Below are 21,090 nucleotides of genomic sequence, written 5' to 3' on the forward strand. Positions count from 1 at the left end.
GTTTGCCTAGTGTGCACACACACAAAAAAAAAAAAAAAAAAAAACAGCCTTGTTAGCATAGTTAACTGGCTCCAAGGCAGACAGCATGGCACAGGGGCTGGCGGAGGAGAGCTGCTCACAGCATGGTGGACAGGAAGCAGATCAGATAAGGTAGGAGCCAGGAAGGGAGGAAAACCTTCCAGGCCACACCCCCAGTGACCCATCTCTTCTCACCAGGCCCCACCTCCTACAGCAAGTCAGCTATAAACCCCATAATCCAACCCCCTTCCAAAAGCCCCAACTATGAGCCCACAAAGCTTTGGAGGGACATCTAGATATAAACCATAACCAGAAAAAGGGGGGGCCAGGGATATAGCTCAGCGGCACAGTGCCTGCCTGGCAAACACGAGGTCGTGAGTTCGATTCCTGGTAGCAATAGATAAATAAATAAATAAATAAATAAAACATAACAAACAAGGCATCCACTCACCCCTGACCGAGGCTGGCCTCGAACTTGCTATTCTCTTGCCTTAGCCTCCTGGGTAACAGGGACCACTCGCACCAGGTGTCTCTTGGCTGTCAGTCTTGCTTCTCCTCTGGACTCCTGAGAACTACCATCATCTTCTGAACCACCCGGCCCTGCCTGCCAATTTCTAACACCCTCTGCCCTCCACACCCTTGCCGCTCTGCACTAAGTGGCTAGGAGAAAGGTGCAGATAGGTGACACGCTGCCCGGGGCTACACAGAAGTGGCTTGGCAAGACCACGTCTGGCTCCTGAGCCCACATTCTTTCCACTGCCCTGCCCGCTGCCAGCTCAGGCCCAGTCTCACACGCCTGCCGCAAGCGCCAGTCCCATCCCTTGCAGCTTCTCTGCCTTCCCTGGGAAGCCACACCCCAGCCCCAAGTCATCGGCCCCTGCACAAGTTCCACCCAGTCGGCACCAGCCCAGGCTCTTCCAGGTCCATCTCTGCTGGTGGTGCCTCTAGGGTTAACAGCATGAACTAATATTTAGAAATAGCACAACCCCAGGGGATGTCAGCTGTGGCCAGCTGCTCACTGCCCCTGAAGCCACAAGCCTTTTTGAACATGGTGTGGTAGGGAGTGCCTAATCTCGGGGACAGAGGCTCCCAGAGGGTCCCCCAGCCCCACACTTCAGCCCTGCCTTTCCAGTGTGGCTTAGGCATGGCTCAGACCTGCCCCCTGCCCTGGGGGGCCACTCCCAGCTTCTGCTCTGGAAGGTGTCAGAGACAATTTCTGCAGCTCCTGAATTGTGTAATTGCTGGGACTCGCTGCTCCTACCCGCCCCACAGAAGCCTGGCTGCTGGACTTGGAGGAGCCCAGTGCCTCAGCCAGAGGCAGGAACAGAACCTAGCAGAGCCCCTGGTCCAAGCCCGGCCTGGGGCCCTGACTGTGCAGCTCCTGGGCACGAGACTGCCGGGTCAAGGAGCCAGCACCTCAGTCTGCATCCCCCTGACACCAAGGCAGCCTTGATTCTGGTGCTCTGTGGCTGTGGGCGAACTCCCCGAGGACAGGGCCTGGGCAGCTGAAACCAGCGCCGCCCCATCTAGGGCACAAGCACACGCCGTTACCAGCAGGCTGGCTTTGGCACGGGCTCCTTGGGTGGGGCTGGAAGTCACAGGGCCAAACACCCCAGCCGAGTACAAGGACAAGCACCACAGAGTGGGGAAGCTCTGCGGGTGAGAGTGACCAGGGGCGCCTGGCCAGTGTGCCTGGCTGACCGCTGGCGTGGGAGGGGATATTGCTGGACTCTCCGTTATCTTGGAGAAACTAAGGCAGCACACACCCCAGGTCCTACTAGCTTCAGAGAACTCTAAATGCTCCTTCACTTGGGGGCAGGAGCATTCTTCATTCTTTCATCACCACCCCATGTGTCCTATCCTAGGCTCTGTTGGGAAGAGGGCAGTCCGGGCAGCAGGGGAGGCATCCACTCACCCCTGACCCAGCCAGGCAGGCCCTGGAGATTAGGGAACTTCAGAGCTTGGTACTGTGGCCAGCGTGTGGAAGAAGGGCTGAGAGGGCTTCCTGGAGGAAGTGGAGATCTGGCTGGGAAGGTAGCGGCCATCAGGGCAGGGGCCAGCATGCCTGGTTGACCGAAGCCTAGGAAAGTCATGGAGAGGCTCGAGGCAGAAGGGAGGCAGGAGCCAGGCCTGAAGCTGCCAGGAAGGCCAGGGCAGCTCTCCCCTGGATAAGCTTACCCAGGAGGCTGGGGAGGGGACCACAGAGCCGAAAGCACAGCCCCGTCCAACGGTCTTGCTCTAAAACAGGAGGAGGAAGCCAGGGACCAGTTCCAAAGCAACACCGGGCCTCAACTTTACCCGAGTCCACCTGCATAACACTCCTCAGTCCAGGGTTCGAGTCTTGGGCTGGGGGTTGAACAAAGGCCAAGCCAGAGCCCCAGCAACCCTTTCACAGTGAGAGTCTCAGTTTTCTCATCTGTACCCGGGGGTCTGCCTTCTCCAACACACACACACACACACACACACACACACACACACACACACACGCACACGCTTCCCCAGGGCGCGAAGGCCTGGCCGCAGGTCTTGGCAATCTGCTGCGGCACAGGTTGTACCATTTTCCTGGGCCTATGCTGCTCTGCCTGGCCAGCAACAACGCAGGGAGGCTCCAAGCAGATCCTGACTCGAATCTGATCCCGACTTGAACCCGAGCTGTGGGCGCCTGCTCCTGTCTGGAGGCTTGGAAGACACGAAAACTCCGAGCAGGGAGAGCTGACTCCTGGGGTGAGGATCAGGGAAGATGCAGAGGACAGGACAGAGAAGATGGAGGACGCAGCGGGTGGGGGAACATCTCCACCCAAGCTTGTGATCCATAAAGAAACAAAAGCCTTCTCTCCTCTTGGTTCCTGAAAATAAAATCCTTTATCCTCCAAATGCAGGCTCCAACTACCACCCCCATCCCGCAATGCACTTGGCCGCAATTAGACCCTAACGAGGACCAGGTGTCTCGCTGACTCAGGGAAGGAAAGACAAGGGACAAACTGTGGAACTGATGGCTTCATTGCCACCAAGGCCAGCCCCAGGTCTCCAAAGGGGCCCAGGTAGGAGCTCATAGGTTTGTCACAATCCCCGCAGAACAGCAAGTGGACCCCAGCAGGCATTTATTGAGCACCTACTGTATGCAGCTGCCTCTGCAGCGGTGTGGAGTTCCCATCAGCGAAAGAGATATGTGTAAAGTTGTATTTAAACTATGAAACAGCATTCTGGAGGCTGAGGCAGGATGATTGTGAGTTTGGGGGTGGCCTGGACTATACATCAAGACTATTAAAAAAAAAACTAACACATATGCTAAAATTAGAAGGATACAGTGGATATTAGCATGACCCTGCCCAAGTAGAACCTTTGAATTTGTGAAGCATTCTATAGTACAACAAAAAATAATAGGTGAATAAGTAAATAAACTAAAACAAGGGTGTGCAGGAGAAAGGACAGACATTTCCTGAGCACCTACTCTATGCCAGGCACTTGAGGTACCTCAAAGCATTTTATCCTCATAAACCCAGTTTTACAAATGAGGGAGCTGAGGCACGGGACACAAAGGAACCCGTTCAAGATCGGAAAGCCAAGTGGGGGAGCTGGGGGTTGAACCCAGGTTTGTCTGGATCTGAGACCAGTACTCATACCCACCCTGGGACTGGCAGCAACATGTACTATGGTGGCCACAGGAGCCCTCGGTTTGGGTCGGGGCCCCACTCCGCCTCTTAGCAGCTTGGTGCGTTGGCCTACTTCCTTGCTCTCTCTGCCTCAGTTTCTTTATCTGCAAAATGGGGCTCAGTTTATTGCAAATTGTGAAGTGCAGCACGTGCTGCAGGGCTGTGGATGGGCCCAGAGAGGCGGGGGAGGGATGGGGCGTAGAAGGATCTGAGTGGTGAAAGGAGGAGAGATGAGGGTGTTCTCCCATCCCTTCACTGTCAAAGAAACCCAGGCCAGACAGCGCGGACGCTGGGGCCAGGCAAAAGGCAGGCAGAGCTCCAGGCACTGGAAACTCCAGGATAATAATATTGCCCTTTCTCCAAGTCCCGCTCCGACCGGCAGAAGTTACTGCTGGGCCGGTGCCAGGACAAGGCCCAGAGCAGTTAGGTAGGAGCTAAATCCAGGGCCAGACTTCAGGAGGAGCCCCTGCTGGAAAGCGGATCCTCCCTGTGCTCTCCCGCCTCGCGGGGTCTGAAAGGAGCGCCTCCCTTAGGAGCCACGCCCCTCCTCCACACCGGGGGGGGCGGGCACCCACCTTGCGGAGGGACTTGGGGGCAAATGATGCCCTGTGGGGAGTCCAGATGTCTCTTTGTGGACTGGACACTGAGGCCCTTGGGGCAGAGAGGTTCCAGGTGGCTGTGGTCACAGGGGTGCCTCTGTAGATAGAATGGGGTTCCTGGGGGCTCAGAGGCGACGCGGGCTTCCTCCCTAGGCTGGTAGTGTGTGGAGACCCCCTAGTCCCCGCCAGGGCAGAAAGGAGGGAAGCTCAGGCTCCTCCCACAGGGATCTGGGGATCCCAGCAGGGGTGCGGGGTGCTCAGAAGTCTGGACCCTGCTGCGACCTTGTCCCAGGTCTCCAGGGTGGGGCCTGGCCCTGAAGCAACGCAGCACGGGCCCTTTAAGAAAGTCGGGGGGTGGGAGCGAACGGGGAGCCCCCGCCTCCGCGCCCAGCCGGGTCCGCGCCTCCCCGCCGCAGCTCAGTGCGCGCCCGGCCCGTAGCGCGCTCACTGTCCCAGGTCGTCTCTCCCGGCTGCCTCAAGTCCCAGCGCCGCCGCGATGCGCCCCTGCCCGCGGCCAGCGCGCCTCGAGCCTGCCCTGGCCCTGGTTCTTACCTGGGTGCTGCTGCCTGGACTTGCATCTGCAGGTGAGTGAGAGACTGAGACCCTCCCCCTGCCCCAGGAGGGGTCTCTAGGGTCCTCCCTGGGGTGGGCAGGATGGGAGCCAGGAGAGCCGGGATGGTTGTGAATCTGGGTTACAGGGTACTAGTTATTGGGGTGTCCAACCTGTGTGATGGGGCCCCAAAAGTCAGAGCCCTGGGGAGTGGCTCAGCCCTCCGGATGTCTCAGGCAGTTACCCACTGGGCACCCAGTGCCCTTAGGCTGTGATTGCCAGTCGGGCTTGGGGTGAAAGGGCACCCAGCAACAGTGAGAAGTGGATGCCGGGCTTGGTGGCGCACGCCTGTAATCCCAGCACTCGGGAGGCTGAGGCAGGAGGATCACTGTGGGTTTGAGACCAGCCTGGGCTACAAAGTGATCTCAAGGCCAGTGTGAACTGCATAGCAAGACCCTGTCTCAAAAAAAAAGAAGTGGCTGCCAGCCACGAAAGGGGGAGCTGCTAGGACACCTCGGCACACCTGGACCACCACCTCCTGTGGCCCCTGTCCCCAGCACGTCTCCTGTACCACCCACTCCCCGCCGTGTTCCCAGGGGACCTGGCCGGCTACCTTCCCTCTCCTCCTCAGGAGACCCATTTGGTGACACACAGGACCAACCAGTCTTCAGCCTCGCAGGAGCAGGGCTGCGGCTCCTCAGATACCCCCCATCCCACAAAGAGCCCGAAGCACCCTTGCCATGCTTGCCTGTCCCCAGCCTTGGGGCCTGACCCCAACAGAGACTGAATGAAAGTTTGCCTGCCAAGAGGTGCTGGGCCCCTCTGTCACGGCGCCAGGAATCCCAGCATTACAGCGTTCCTCCTTCAGGGAGACAGGCACCGTCTAGTCGTGGATCTGTGGCCTCAGGGCCCATCTGTCATTCCTACCCTATGTGAATCAGGGCTTGAGCCTGGTCCTTGGGACCATTCCTGAGAGGAAGGGCCCAAGTCTCCCTGCCAGGGGCTTGGGCCACACCCTGCTCGCCTCAGAAGGGGAAGCCAGTTCCACAGGAGGGCATCACGGGGTGGCCAGGAGGGGATGAGTCATAGCTGGGTACCCAGCTCCCCATTCCTGCTGCCGGGTCTCAGGGCCTGGGCAAGGGGCAGGCTCCAGACATAGGGAAGGATGCCCAAGGAAACTGGGATGGTCAGAGTTCACCCAGCCTCAGCCTCCACCTGAGGGACATCCCTGCACTCCATTGTTTCAACTTCTTCTTTTTTTTTTTTTTTTTTTTTTTGGTACCGGGAATTGAACTCAGGACCTTGCACTTGGCAAGCAGGTGCTTGTGCCGCTGAGCTATATCCCCGGCCCCTGCACTCCATTCTGAAACACTTCCCCAGCACCCGTATGGCACGGGCACCGTGCTGGGCAAGGAGGGTGCTCGGGAATGGATAGGCTGAGTCTGGACTCATTCCAGAGGGAGAAGAGCAGATAAAACCCAAGCAGCGATTCCTGATTGTGGATGCAAAGATCTGAAAATCAGGAGCAAGCCAGGGTGAACCGCTGTGGCCCTTGAGCCAAGACACAGCAGATGGCACAGGATTTGGTACCCGGGCAGCACTCAGCCTGGGCAGGGGGGGTGTAGGCAAGCGGAGGGTGCTGAGATTGGAAGATATTCCGAGCCTGGGCCAGGGAAAGACCTGAGCTGGGGCATCAGGACCTTAAATGGCAGGATGTGCCCGGTTGGCAGTGGGGCGCCCACAACGGTCTTAGAGCAGGAGCTCAGCATGGCGCCTATGAGGTTTAAAACAGGAAGCCGACCCTGACCTTAGAAGAATTTGGAAATGGCGAGGGGTGAAAGGGCTGGCATTCTCCCCTGTGCCAGGCAGACAAGCCCATCCTCATCCCCACGCCTGGCGCAGCCCCCGGTCCCTATCTCTGCCACCCTGAAGATGGCTTCGTCTTACCTGGGCACATAGGTCGTGGGCCAGCACAGCCCGCACCTTGGAAACCACACAGGCCAACCTCCCAGCTGTACGGACAGAGAAACCGAGGCCCCCAAGAGAGAGCTGGGTGTACTAAGTCCCACAGGGAACCCCAGTGCCCATGGAGAGCCCTGCCTCGTGTGACATGTGGATGATAAATACAGTACCCAGCTCCCGCTGTGCGGCCCCCGCAAAGGAACAAGCACAGGGAGGGGCAGGGTGGATGTGAGCTGGGATATAGCACACTTGTAGTTAGTTCCCCCGAGGCTGTGGCAGGAGGATCACATCTTCCCTCTCTGTGGCACAGAAATTTCAGGCCAGCCTGGGCAACATAGTGAGCTCCTGTCTGAAAAATTAAAAAAAAAAAAAAAAAAAGTCAGAATGAGCACAGAGCACTCAGGGACAGTGGTCCCCACGCCTCTTCCCTGGCTGAGTGAAAAGCAGACCATGCGGGGCTGAGGGGAGACCCACATCGGGGGGCCTGGCAGGGGGTTCCGTGCCACCTGGATGGGGCTGAGCTGAAGGGGGTTCTTAAGAGCAGGGTCCAGGGTACCAGGTCAAGAAGCTGAACCAGGGCAGACCCTGCTGCCTGGGGGATGGCTCAGGGGATCAGAGGTGCTGAGGACACCCTTGGGGACACCCCAAGAATCTTGGGTGTGTGTGCCTTGCTGCCCTGGGCTTCTGGGAGGGCAGGGGCCAGACCCACAGCCCAGCCCACCCACACTCTGGAGAAGCTCCCCTAGGCCAAGGGTAACTGACTACTCCCAACACCCCAGCCAGAGGACAAGTGGGGCTTTCAGTGCTGCCGCCGCCTGGGGGGGCCATGCCAGGTGGGCGCCGCCTGCAGGGAGGGGGAGCCACGGACCCGGCAGCTATGAGAGCTGGAAACTGGGCATACTGCCCAGAGGGGTGCAGGGTTGGAACAAGCCCCGCAGCCAAGCTCCCTGGCACACACAAAGAGGCGGGTGCACATGCACCTGAACGCAGGGCTCGGGCTCTGCTGGTCCTGCACCGCGCCCTCTGCCTGGGACCAGGAGCCCGGAGGCTGCTGCCTCCCTCTCCAAGCACCCACCTGGCAGGCTGGGCTGGGAGGCACTGGGGTGTGGTGGGCAGTGAGAGTGGGGGGGTCACGTGCTGTGTCCAGCTAGGTTCCCGTTCCTGCTAAGGATCGATGAGCAAGGGGCTGGGACCTGAGCCTGCTCCCTCCCCGAGCCCTCTCCACAGCCCCTTCCCTAGCTCCCACCCCCTTCCTCCGGGTGGAGGGTGGGGGTCACCCTGGCTGCGTCCCCACCAGTCCTGCATTTGTGACAGTCATCCTGGAAGGAATGGGGTTTGTGTGGACAATGTGGTGCCTGGATCCTGTCTGGGGTTGGGGTCCCCACCACCAGCACCACTCTGCTCAGGAGGATGGTGCTGTCCTGTCAGGGAGGAGCTCTGGCCTCCTGAGACACTCACGGCGTGGGCGCTGGCTTTGCTGTCCTGAGCCTCACAGAGGCACTTCGAGTCAGGAGATGTCCCCACTTTCCATATGAGGAAACTGAGGCTCAGAAAAAAAGCAGGACCCACCTCAGCTCACTCCCTGGACACAGGCCACAGTGCTCTTGCGTCTCCAGCACCTTCAGGCCTTTCCAGATCAGAGAGCGGCAGCTCCCTCAGCCGCTGAGACATCTGTCCTTGTCCCCATGTCCCTGCAGCCAGGGTCCCCTGCCTCTCCAGAAAGCCCCACTTGCTAGGCAGCAAATGGAGCACATTAGGCCCAGATGTGGGTTGCTGCACTCCAGAGGTGGCGTAGGGAGTCCTGGCCAGGGACAGTGCCTGGCCTGTTGACCGTTCCATCCTCCCACTCAGTGCCTTTCCCCGCCTGGCTGGCTCTGGCAGCTCTGGCCTGCTTTTGCTAGGCTGCCACCCATGCTCATGCATGACTGGTCTCAGTGTGTCACAGAGGCTGCCTCCCTCCCAGCCCTTACAGCAAAGATTCCACCACCACCCCCCCGCCCCCGACGCAGCCCCACCCCTTGGTTTAGAGGGAAATGAGACTCAGAGGGGCAACTGCATGCCCAGAGTGACAGTGTGCCTTTACCATGATGGGCACTGGGCTTCTCAGCCCTTTGCGCCTGTTCCCTGGTGCAGGTCCCTCACCCACAAGACCAGTTGCTCCGAGGGGCAGAATCCCATCTGCTTCCTCCAGGGCACAGGACTGGGCTGTGGACATTACTGCGTCCAGGAGCCCAGCACTCACACCTGCACCCACCCAGAGGCACTGAGCCTGGGAAGGGACACTTGCCACACCCCAATTCATGAGGCGTTCCTGAGGAGCAGCTCCCTGGCTATGTGCTGGGCTTATATTTTTAAAACTTATGAAAAAAAAAAAATCGAAAGCTTCCTGGCTTTCAAGGAATCCCAGCCAAGACACAAAGGGTCCCCAGTGATGTCCTTCTTGGTGTGCAGTCAGGAGCTAGGACTCAGGGTAGCGGTGACCCAGCTTCCCTGCAGCCAGGTCCAGGCCCCAGGCCCCTCCCGCCCTATACCCTCACTGCTACAGGGCCATGCTGTGGCCTCCTCTACCCAGCGTCTCAGCCTCTGCGCCCCAGACCGTCCGTGACTTCATCCCAGCACCCTTCTCTGTGTCCCAGCTGCTGTGGGTCCCTGGCCTTCCCTTCCCCCGGTGCACAGCTCACTCCAGCCGTTTCTAACCACAGAGGACTCTGTGACCAGGGCCTCTCCCTCTCTCGAGGGCCCTGCCTCGGTCTCCCCATGTGCCTGCCCTCTGCATCCAGGGCGTGACCTTGATCAGTCTGACACCCAGCGAGGTCCAGCCCCTTAGCCAGCCATGCTGCGCAAACCGCTAGTCGGGATGGAGCCTGAGGCCCACAGACAGGGCGGGGCTTCGGCTCCTAGGCTGCTCTCCCGGGACCAGAGGGGACGGGGAGAGGAAAGTTACTTCCGTTCCCACCTAAGAGCCGCCCCGCACGTCAGGAGGGGTAGCAGCTATAAATACCAGGGTCCTGGGATGCCGATTCCCACGACACCAGCCCCTCCCGGCCCTTGGCTATGTGCAGCCTGGGCCTAGGCCAGGCAGCTCTCCTGCAGGGCGGCCAGTGAGGCAGCCTCAGCCAGGCTAAGGAAAGAACAACTCACCGTTTTTGGAGTCTCCAGCATGAGCTCCCTTCCCAGCCCTGGGCCCTGACTCAGGCCCCCACCACCCCCCACCCTGCGCCTTCAGCTCACCAGAAAGCGAGGAAGCCAGGCAAGAGGCCAGGCACACAGCGGTCACAAGCATGGAGTCAGAGAGCTCGGGGCTGGACTCCGTGCGGAATTCAGACCCTGTCCCCAGAGCAGGTGCGGGGGGAGAAGAGGAAGCATCAACTCTCCCGTCACAGACAGCCTGTCTTTCCTTGGTCCCTGCCAACCCCGTGGGGCCCCTTCCTGGACACCCAGATTCTGGTCAAGGTGACACCACTGCTAGAGCTTCCCTGGAGCCATTACTGTCACCCATGATGGAGCAGAAATCTAGACCGAGGTAGATAAAGGCCACAAGGGCCACACTTGGCTGGGTTTTTGCTGCCTGAGGGGCGCGGATGCGTTTGAGATCACAGTTGAGGAAGTCAGGGGAGGTGAGTGCCAGAAATGACCACCAAGGGGGTGAGCAGGGGCGGCCAGGGGGACACTGGGTAAGAGCCACGGCCCCAGGATGAGTTGTTTTCCTTCACCTCTACCCAGTAGCTTTTCTGTGGACCTGGGGCAGGGCACAGCCAGCTCCCCGGATGTGCATTAATGGAATCCAGGCATCTCCCCTTAGCTGAATTTCCGTCTCCCAACATCTGCAGCCTGTGTGCTGCCGGCCACCCATCTGGGCCCCAGCTGAGCCCTCCTGAGTGGGCACGGCGTCGAGGCCAGGTCCTCCAGCAACCTGGGGCAGGGGGGATGCTGGGACTGGAGCCTGCTGGCCCTGTTCTGTGGCCTTGGTCTGGCCCTCCCTGAGCTCTGAAATCCGGTGCCCTCTCAAGAACAAGACAGAGGCTCTGCTGCCCGTCTGGGCCACACAGCAGGGAAGGCTGGTCCTGGATGGTCTGAGAGGCAGCTGGGTCGCCTGAGCTCCCCAGCATTAGGAAGCCACTTCCGAATGGCATGGATCTGAGGCTCACCCTCTTCCCACCCCGTCTTCTACCCCCAGCTCAGCCCCGCCCAGCCAAAAATAGGCCCAGACCACCCCATCCAGTGCCCACCAGACCCACCCAGCCCTCCCGAGCTGATTGAGTCAGCGCTCCCCCCGAGCTGCTCCTTTTTTTAACGGTCTGAGTCACTGTGGTAGCTCTGGCTCCGTGACACATACCCTAAGCTGCTGCCACCAGGGCCCCTAAAAGGCACAGCCAGGGAAGGGGATGTCAGGGGCCGCAGCAGGTGTGAGCCCGGCCAGGCCTCAGCATGCAGCCTCCCAGGCCTGGGCATGGCGCCTCAGCAACTGAGATCAGTGCTGCCCCCTTGCACGCTGGCTGTGCGCTGCCCCTGTCCAGAATAGTCCTTTAGGGATCTCGGTGGCTCTGCCCACATTTCAGGGAACCGCAGGCACCGAGGGGCTCCAGGTGGGCTCCAAGCTGGACCAAAGAGGCTGACTCCTACCCTTGTTCACCTGGACCCAACCTGGGCTCTGCCACCTGCCTAGAACCCAGGAGGGCTAAGCCCAGGCCCAGCCCCCCTGCCCTTTCCGGGTCCGCTGCTTACAGTGCCAACTGGGCTCCAGATCCCTGTCCCCTGCCTCTCGTCCCCGCCCGGCTCCATCCCTAGCTCTCCATCTCACCCTTCCCCATCCCTGTGTCCCCGGCCCCAGTTCTCCTATCTCTGTCTCTGTCTCCTATCTCTCCCTCTCTCTCCATCTCTGCCTCCCCTGCCTCTGGTCCTGCTCTTGGTTTCTGTCATCTTCCCCCAGTGCCCATGGCAGCCGGAAGTTCCCCTCCGTGGCTGGCGCCCCGACCCTCACCAGCCCTTCTCACAGACACAACAGCCCCCACCTCCACCAGTTCCCACGCGGGACTCTGGGCCCCAGGGACCAGTCAGAGAGAAATTTTCCATCCCCTCCCCCAGGTCTGCTCCCAGCTACATCCTGTCCCGGGGATGTCAGGACCCCACAGGCACTTCTAGGGGGATGGGGATGGGGGCCTGGGAACGGCCACCCGCCCCTGCAAGCAGGGTCTGCACAGCCTCAAAACCAGCCTTGGCCACGGCAAGGGCCTCTGGCTATAAATAGGTGTTCAGAGTCTATTTTCTTTAGAAACAAGCACCAAACTCGTCACCACAAGCCCAGAAAAGTACTTCTCAGCTGGGCCAATCCCCGCCCTGCCCAGCCACCATGTCCAGACCTTGGCCCTGGGCACAGAAGCCCCAGGAGACTGAGGGGGCGGGAAGGAGGTCAGGGCCAAGCCAGGTGAGGCTGGGCAGCTCCCAAGTCCATCCTGCCGGGGTCCCCTCCTTTCTCCCATCGCCCTTCCCACACAAAGACTCGAAGTGTTAGTGAGAGAGGACATGGTGCAGCCCCCAAGCCTCGGCCGGGGGTCTTTGAACCCCAGTTTCAGAGTACGCGCCTGGACTGTGGGGATGGGGGGCTTCTGCCGGAAGAAGAGTTTGGGGGCACAACACCCAGCAAAGCCAAGGTGTATTGGGGGGGTCTTCTCCCAGGACCTGGCAAGGCGGAGCAGGGTCACCTGGAGCCTTCTGTCCCGGGCATGAGCTCAGGGATGGTTGAGGCAATGGGGAGCCACCAAGGGCGCCCAGGCCAGGCAGGATGGCACAGCAGCCAGTTTAGGTTAACTTCGGTGGATCCTGGCATCGGAAAGCAGGAGGCTCATGAGAGTGAACACGCTGGCATCTGCCTTCAGGATGGCGCTGAGGTGAGGGAGAGGGAGTAGGAGGATGGGGGCAGAAGGACGGAAGGCGGGCGTCCTTGGCCACGGGGAGGGAGGAAGAGCAGACCCAGGGCGGAGGACCAGGCCCTTGTGGGTAGTGAGCAGGTAGGGAAGGGCGGCCCGAGTGCGGCCTTTCTGGGCTTGTGGTGTAGGAGGGATGCAGTGGTGCCAGGGATCCTGGCCTAGAGGTCCAGGAGGTGTTGGCCGTGGGTCCAGCCTGAGGGCTGGCACTGGAGACAGAGATGTGGGCACCTCGGCAAAGAGGCAGTACCCGTGGCCGGGGGAGGACAGCTGGGCCAAGAGGGAGCTGGGGTGCACCGTGCCAGTGGCAGGGAGCTCCCAGGAGCAGAGGGCTCAGGCTTTGTGAGGCAGAAGACCCCTCCTTGAGAGGGGGGGCACCACTTCTACCTGGTCCTTTCCCTCCCCTGGGTGCTAATGCTTCCTCCATCAGCAGTGTCCCTGGCCTTGGAATAGGCAGGTGCCCTGGGCAGAGGACACGGGCCCGGGTCCTGTCCTTTACAGCTTCCTGCCAGTGGGGGAGAGCTTAGTATGAACTAGGCCTTGGATTAGATTTCTGCACCAAAAAAGAGCTCCCACCTGGCCATGCCTGTGGCCGTTTAGACCACGGAAGCCCCCTGTAGGGTCCTTTCCAGTGGGGGGGGTGGCATTGGGGATCAGACTTAGGGTGCTCTTCCACTGGGTTATGTCCCCAGCCATTTTGATTTCTTTTCATTTTGAGACAAGGTCTCACTAAGTTGTCTGGGTTGGTCTGCAACCTGCCATCCTCCTGCCTCAGCCTCCTGAGCAGCCAGGAGTACAGGTGTGCACACGGTCGCCAGCTGTGACCACACTTTTCTACCAACCACTTCCAGTTGGATTGAAGGAGCCTGGGTCCAGGTGTGGATCAGTCTCCAAATTTAGGTCCCCTTTCATCGCTGGGGAAACTGAGGCCAGAGGGTGTGAGAGCACACCTCTGAGTGGAGAGAAGGAGAGGGAGAGACAGACAGAAAGAGAAAAAGAACACTCTGGGGGTGTCAGTAGAACTCTGCCTGTGTCTCCACTCCAAGCCCAATCCCCAAGTGTGAGACAGGAGCCCAAGGAGGAGGCTGCAGTGTCTTTTCCAGGGCACCTGGCTGCCGTGCACAAGCCGGGCTGCAGGTTCCAGGCCCAGCGCGGCCCAGACTGTGTTCACTGTCCCCCTTCGACGTGCGCACAGACCATCCCTAGACCCAGGGTGCCGGCCAGGGGAGCCCCGTCCTCAGAGATTGTCTGGCCATGGGTGAGCAGGGCGCTTCCTGCCTGGGTAGAGCCCGACCCGGCCTCAACCTCTCGGGCTCCCGGCGCAGCAGGCAGGCCTGGCCTTCCCCAGCACGCAGAGCCACCCTGCAGAGGCAGCCAGGGGCACACAGGGAAAAGCCTGTGCTCCCACGCCCTCCTCCGCACTCACGCTCCCGGGGCACATGTGCTCTTGGGTCGCACACATCCCCTCACTGACACCCACAGCACACAGCCCAGGAGCTCCTCAGCTCTGCCCTGCTCCCCGGGAGGCCTAGCACTGGGACAGCCCTCCCTGAGCCTCAGTTTCCCCTGCGATGCCTTCACAGGACCTGCCAGGGCTCAGAGCTGGACGGCCCTGTGCTGGGTGAGCCTCCCCTACACAGGTCCACCAGGATGTGGGTCCCACTCCCCGGGGGCCTGGGGTGTCAGAGGAGGGGCATGGCACAGGCCTGGAAACTCGTGTCTCCTGGTGAGGAGGAAAATTATAAGGCAGGGAGAAGCCTGCTGGCTTCCAGCCCCACCACAGAGCCCCGCCCTGCTCTCCCAGCCCCGCTTCACAAAGCCTCCATTGAGGCGGCTTCCTCCCTCCCGCCCCCAGCCCGTGGGCTCCTTCCCCGCAGCCTCCCGCTTCCTCTGTGCCCAGGCCCGGGGCTGGGATGCGTGGTGGAGAGCCCCGGGTGTGGCCCTGCGCCTCTGGGCCTCCGTCTCCCCCCTCACCCACCCCCACCCTCTCAGGGGCCTCATCTTCCAGAGGGGCCCCCAGTTCGGAAGTGTTTTCCAGTATGTGCCTTGGGTGGGTGACTCGAGGACCCATGGCCAAGGCCTGAGCCCAGGGCCCGGGTGAGAGCTGACGACACGGCCCTGGGACCCTAGGCTCCATGGCCTTTCGAGGCACCAGAAGGGCACCAAGCAGAAGGTCAGGAACCTTGGATGTGGTTCTTGTAGCTCAAGAGCCTCTGGGGTGAGGAGAGATGAGCCCATCATGACCCCAGCACAGAGAGGTCTCAGTCCTGTTTGTTCCAGCAGTCTCCTGTCCTCAAGCACCTGGCCCAATGTCCCAGCCCTAGAAAGGAGGGCTTGTGCCCTGAGAGGGGTGGGCACTGGCTCTGAACCAATCTGCCGATGCTCAAATGCAGCAGCTATGAGGCCGGCACCAGCAAGGCTCAGGGCTGAGATGGCCCTGTTTTAGGAACCTTATTTGGAACCAGGGGTGCAGGAGGGCAGCAAGCAGAGATCACGGAGGTTGTGGGTGCGAGGGCAGCTCCCAGGCAGCCACTCTGGAGGGCAGGGAGCTGACCAGCCTTGGCTCTGGTGACTGCAGTGTCACCCTGGGGAAGGCTGCACTGTCCCTTTGCCTGACCTGAAGTCTGTTCCCCATAGCCTTCCCTTGGTGCCCTCAGTATGACAGTTGGTGTTGGCTCGGTTTGGGGTAGCTGAGCCTCAGGGCTCTGGGGAGGGGTTTACTAGGGCTGGCACCCTTGCTGAGTGCCCCAGGGTGGTGGCTGACATGACAGGAAGGCACCCTTAGGCCCTGCTCAGTACCCAGAGGCCAGACTGTGCGCCCTGCCTCCCCCTCCACACCGTCCACAGGATGCTGTCCAGCTGGGACCAGCAGCCGCACACAGAGCCCAGAGGCCTGTCCCCCACCACCACCTCCCCAAAGGTCCTGGCTGGCCCAGGGAAGGGACCTGGCTGGGCATCCCGAAGCCGGGTGACCTCAGGGCTAGCACAGGGCTGCCATTCAGCCCCAGGTATCCCCCGCACACCCGCTGCAGGGCAGACAGAGAGCCCTTCATGTCCCAGCCACGCCCTAGCACCCGGCCTGGAGGCAGGACCGCCGCCCGGTGCCAAACCCAGGCCGCACAGAATCCAGCTCCCCAGAGCCCCCGGCTGGCCAGGCGTACCCCACTCCTGCCGCCCCAGCCCCCTCCGCTCTCCTTCCGGCCTCTCTGCGCCCGGAGTTCATGTGGGGAACGGGGGGGGGGGTGCTCTGCTTCTCCTAAGCTTTACCCTTCCTCTGGTTTCTCTCCACTTTACACCCCACATGCCGCACTGAGTGAGTGCGGTGAGTGAATGAGTGATCAGCACAGCCCCCCTCGTCCCCACCTCACCTCCTGCGCACTGGGCACCCCATCGCCGTCCCACCGCGGCCCTGCCTCCCGCTTTCTTCCTTATAAAGCCCGGCTGCTGAGACACCCAGGAATGCAGCCGTGACAGATGCCAGCTGCCCCAGCGTCCAGGGAGGTGGCAGGAGCGGGGACCCAGGGACCGGGCGCTGGGGCGCGGGGGGCGGGCAGGTGGCTGGCCAGGCTCCTCAGCTCTCCTCGCAGTGCTCCCCGAGTTTGCTGCGGGCTCAGCTGCAGAAAAGTCTGCTGCTGGGGATCGCAGCACCCCGGGAGTGGGGGCCCAGGCAGGGCAGCGAGGATCTCAGCCTGGGTCTCTAAGACTGCCTGGGACAGGGATGACGGATGGCAGGAGGACAGGGCAGGGGAAGGAGAGGCAGAGACGGGCAGGAGCAATGGGACAGAGACAGGAGTCACGGCTGGCTCATCCTGAGTCCCAAGGACTCTGGCAGGACAGTCTGCAGCGGCCCCAACTGGAAAAGGCGTGCACGGTGGCCGGGGCGGGAGCCAGGGGCAGAGGCATTGCTCCCGGGAGACCTCTTGTCTCATCAGCTTGCTGATGGCGCGGGGTGGGCATTGTAAGGAGCCGGCCTGATGCTCAGGGCTCCTGGGCCTTGGAACCGGGTCCCCACTCCCACACACCTACAAGTCCCCAGCGAGCACCCCACTCCCTGCCGAGCGTGGCTGGTGGGGACCCCAGGCAGGGCCCCATCGCCTGGGAGGGGTCTCTGGAAGGAGCACAGAGCTGCCCACCCTGGGCCTAGACAGCGGGGCCGCCTCCCTCCACAGACCTGGGCGGGCGCCTCCAGGAACACACGGCCCCTTTCACGGAGCCGGCCCAGCCAAGCAGCGGGGCCGGAGGAGCCCAGGCACAATCGCAGCTCTGTCCCAGCAGCGCCCAGCCCACACGCGCGCGCACAAACACAGCCTTACAAAACCCCAAACACGCCCGGCAGCCACACACGCACACACATGTGCACGGCCGCAGACACACCCCGTACCTGCTCCAGACAGCTGCCACACACGCAGCATCCTCCCCATCCGCCTTGTCACTGGCACTGGGGCGTCCTGCTCTGCTCAGGCCAAAGACTTGGCAGCATCCCCCCACCCACAGCCCCAGCCCTGCAGGGACCCCAGGGTGGACCCCTGAGGACAGGAGGAGAAGGCACAAAAGGCCCATTTCACAGAATGGTATCACTGAGGTCTAGACTGCACCGCCCCCCAGCTGCTGCAGGGCTAAACTGGAGTCTTGAGGAAGTGCAGCTCTTGTTGATCCTGGAGAGTTGGCAGCAGGCCTCGTCCAGCCCAGCCCCTCCTATGTCCCCCAAACCAGCTCCCCCTGGGCTGCTTTTCCCTCTACTTCAAGGCATTCAGAGCCTCTAGGGGATAATGGGTGGACCTGGATATCCCTGTGGGCCTCTCACTTGCCCACCTCAGAGACTGCCTATTCCTTTTCCTCTGTGCCACCCTTGCTGCCTCCAGGAAGTCCTCCAGGATTGACTCCTGGCTTGTTAATTCTTACCCAGCATCCCCCCATTCAAAGCCCCCTCTAACTGTCTCTACCTCCAAGATAAGCTCTTGGGCTGTAGTCCACTCCGATTGGTAAGAGGGGCAGAAGGAGAACAGAGGCGGGGAGCAGCACTGTCAGAGTTTCCAAAACCCCAGCCAGCGGGGCTCAGGGCCCTGTGTGGGGACAGGGGCTGCCTGGCCTGCTGCAGCAGCACAAGGCTGCCAGTGTGAGCCCGGCCCGCCTGGCCCCACAGGAAACAGCAGGACCTAGTCCCTCAATAGGCCCATTCAGACCCCGGCTCTCGGGAAAGCCCCCCGCTTCCTGCCTCCCTCCCCACTCAGGCCAAACAGACCTCCGCTTTCTCCCTCAGGGAGAGACGGGCGGGTCAGTGGTTAGAGCAGCCAGTAACTCTGGTTCCTGCCTAGCCCAACACCTGGCTCCAGCCATGCTCCAGAAAGGGGACACCCACCTTGGGTGTGAGGCTATGTGAGGAAAGAGAGATGCCTTCCTCACGGGCAGGCAGGTCAGTGGTTAGCGACAGGCTTCCTGGGGGAGGGGAGAGCCCCAGTGTACCATGCCCACCTCTCTCCTGGGTATAAACACCCCTGCTGTGGGCAATATCACCTGGCTCCCAAATCCCTGGAAATGTAATGCTCAACTCTCGCCAGCTGCTATGAGCTATTCGGCCCTCCAAGTGCACCCCATTCTCTGTCCGTGCTCCCCTCCATGGGTGTGCTGTGGTCTGCTCCTAAGAAATGATGACCTTAGGCCAGGCATGGTGCCACACGCCTGTAATCCCAGCACTATGGGAGGCTGAAGCAGGAGGATCACTGAAAGGTTGAGGCCAGCCTGGGCTACAGAGTGAGACCCTGACTGGAAAAAGAAAAGGAGCAGTAACCTTGCACACAAGGCACCCACCTGCTGCAGGTCCCTGGTCTGCCCCCACTGGCCTGAGTGTGCTGGCCATAAGCTGCACCTACCCTGGTGTTCCAGGTTCTTACTTGATCCCTTTTGCTCCCAGACAAAGGTGGTAGGGACACCGTCAGCCCAACAGGAGGAGGTGCTGCAGGGTTTTCAGCCTGGCCTGGGAAAAGGGATGAGTCTTGGATGGCACCCCCGGGGCATGGAAGGCACATGCCACTTTCTCAGGCGGATGTCAGCTGCCATTGGCTGGCCAGAGACCAGCGTGCACGTGGCCGGTGCCAGATAGTCCCTATCAAAGCCAGCAGCTTGTGCCACCGCTCATGGGGCTCCAGGAAAGCACGCGGGGATGAGTCCCCTTTTGTCTGCCCCAGACCCTGTCACCTGCAGGCAGTCAGAGTTATACTGGGTTCTAATTGCTGCGAAAAGGATGGATTTAGGAACCATGGCAGCATGTTGGAGATGAAGGGGGTTGATTTCAGGAAGCTGCTTAAAGAAGAAGCGACTTACAAGGAGGAACTAGACCAAGGAGCTTCCCCAGTGTCCACCACCCAGGCTGACCCAGCGCTGCCCTGCAACCTGGGGAGGCTCCGTGGCTGCCCAGTGACCCCCACCCCCTCCCAGGCCCAGGCTTGGCCTGGGAAGGAAGAGCTCCAGGGTTCTCATCCCTGGCTCCTTGGCGCTGGTGGAAAAGGGGCTGGACCTGCCTGCTCCCCCGGGACTGGTAATAGCCCAGCAGCAGGAAGCAATAGCTGGGAGTGGAGGAAGTCCGGGCTGTCTTGGGCCTGATGCTGCACGTGGTTTTCATCTGGCCTCTGACCACTGCTCCTTGGCAGACTCAGACCTCGCCCTGCCCCTAGCAGCTGGAGGATGGCCTGAGAGAGTGGAGCAATGAGGGCCGCCAGTCTGAGCACCACCTCCAGGCACCTCCACAGGCCTGGCTAACGGTGGCACGGGCGCATAGCACAGCCAGGGTGCCTGGGAGGACACACAGAAAGGCCCCCAGGGGAAGGGTATGTGGGAACCAGTGTGCCTGGGGGTGGTTATCCTGCACCTCCATGCCCAGGGGCTGTGACCACCAAGCAGGTGACCAGGCCAGGGATGGCTTCCTCCTGGGCCAGGTAGGGGCCAAACCCAAGACAGGCACCTCTGGGACCCAGGGAGCAGAAGTAGTGGGGGTCTCTTCCCCCAGAAACCTCCAGGAAGGAGACTTGAGTTGATGGAAATGTTAGGGTCCAGTACCTTCACAACCAGTTCTGGGCTGCACAGAGCTCAGGCCGTGTCCTCTGGAGCCTCTCCCTGCAACCCATATCTGAGTCTTGACCATAACTCTCTGTCCCCAGCCTCCTTCTTCGGGGAGAGCCACCTGGAGGTCCCTATGGCCACTGCCCTGGCTGATATCGACCTACAGCTACAATTCTCTACAGCCCAGCCTGAGGCCCTGCTCTTCCTGGCAGCTGGGGAGGATGACCATCTGCTGCTGCAGCTCCACGAGGGACACCTGCAGGTCAGCACCATCCTGAGATGAGGACAGGGATCCTCCTCTGGCTTCTAGTGGCCATCTTGGGGTCTCTTGTTCCCCACCATGGGAGGACAGTGGATTCTAAGAAGTGTGACAAGTTAGCCTTATTTACCCCAATCCTGAGCCAGCACTCTCTGCTCCAGTGGCTCTGAACGACCCTGGCCCTGGCCATCTGCAGTCCCCTGCCACAGGCCTTTGTACCGCATGTGAACATCCCCTCCCCAGCAGTGGTCACTGGCCTAGGTCCCCTCTCCTGTGTTCGTGGGCACCCCCCTTAGCATTATGTCCCTTTGAGGGAACCACCTGCTTCCACACCCACTGGAACAGGACTGCAGCCTGGTCAGCCCACTGCTGCAGTTGGCTCCCACTGCCACAAGGGGTCACTGTTGGACCCAGGCCTGGTACAGCCTGGCGCTGAGACCACCTGGCTCTGCTTTGCCAGGATCACTGTATAGAGCCAGGCACTTGCCCTCCTGCTCCCAGCTCCCTAGCTCTGCCACCACCCCTTCTATAGTCTGAGAGGTGTCCCAGAGCCAGTTCTGGTACCAGTGTGTTCGCCCCAAGTCAGGGAGCTTCTCTCTGTGTTTTGCTTTTCAGCCTGGGGGCCCCCATGTCAGGCAAGCACTCACCCCTGAGTTGCTCCAGCTCAAAAGCTCTTCTGTACTAAACTCTAAAACCCAGAGCATCTGTTGACCCATCCCTGAGCAGTGAGTCCCATGGCCTTTCATGGCCCCATGATATTCTGCTCCCCTCAGGAGCCCATTGGAGAACCCAGCATCCCAGGAGCCCAGCATTCCAGAGAAAGAACTTCCTTGATTCTAGGGTAGTTTAATGTACAAGTTGAAATTTTTTGATTTGGAGTTGAACCCGGGACCTCTTGCATGCTAGGCAAGTGCTTACCAGTGAGCCACATCTCCAGCACATATGAGGTATGATCAAATATATATGGCAGGGGCTGGGGATATAGCTCAGTGGCATAAGCACCTGCCTGGCAAGTGCAAGGTCGTGAGTTCAATCCCCAGTACCACCAAAAAAAAAATTATATATATAT

General features: G+C 60.6%; 1 protein-coding gene across 1 annotated transcript in view; it reads left to right on the forward strand.

The window, feature by feature from the left end:
• The first annotated feature begins 4,283 nt into the window (after positions 1–4,283).
• Positions 4,284–21,090, forward strand: part of Cspg4 (chondroitin sulfate proteoglycan 4) — a 31,809-nt gene continuing 15,002 nt past the window's right edge. The window contains exons 1-2 of the mRNA XM_005393500.2: positions 4,284–4,854; positions 19,861–20,024. Coding sequence (XP_005393557.1) covers positions 4,767–4,854; positions 19,861–20,024 — 252 coding nt within the window. The 5' untranslated portion in view covers positions 4,284–4,766. The remainder of the gene's footprint in view (positions 4,855–19,860; positions 20,025–21,090) is intronic.

Source organism: Chinchilla lanigera, unplaced genomic scaffold (assembly GCF_000276665.1).
Source record: "Chinchilla lanigera isolate Chin_1 unplaced genomic scaffold, ChiLan1.0 scaffold00049, whole genome shotgun sequence".
NCBI classification, from domain to species: domain Eukaryota; kingdom Metazoa; phylum Chordata; class Mammalia; order Rodentia; family Chinchillidae; genus Chinchilla; species Chinchilla lanigera.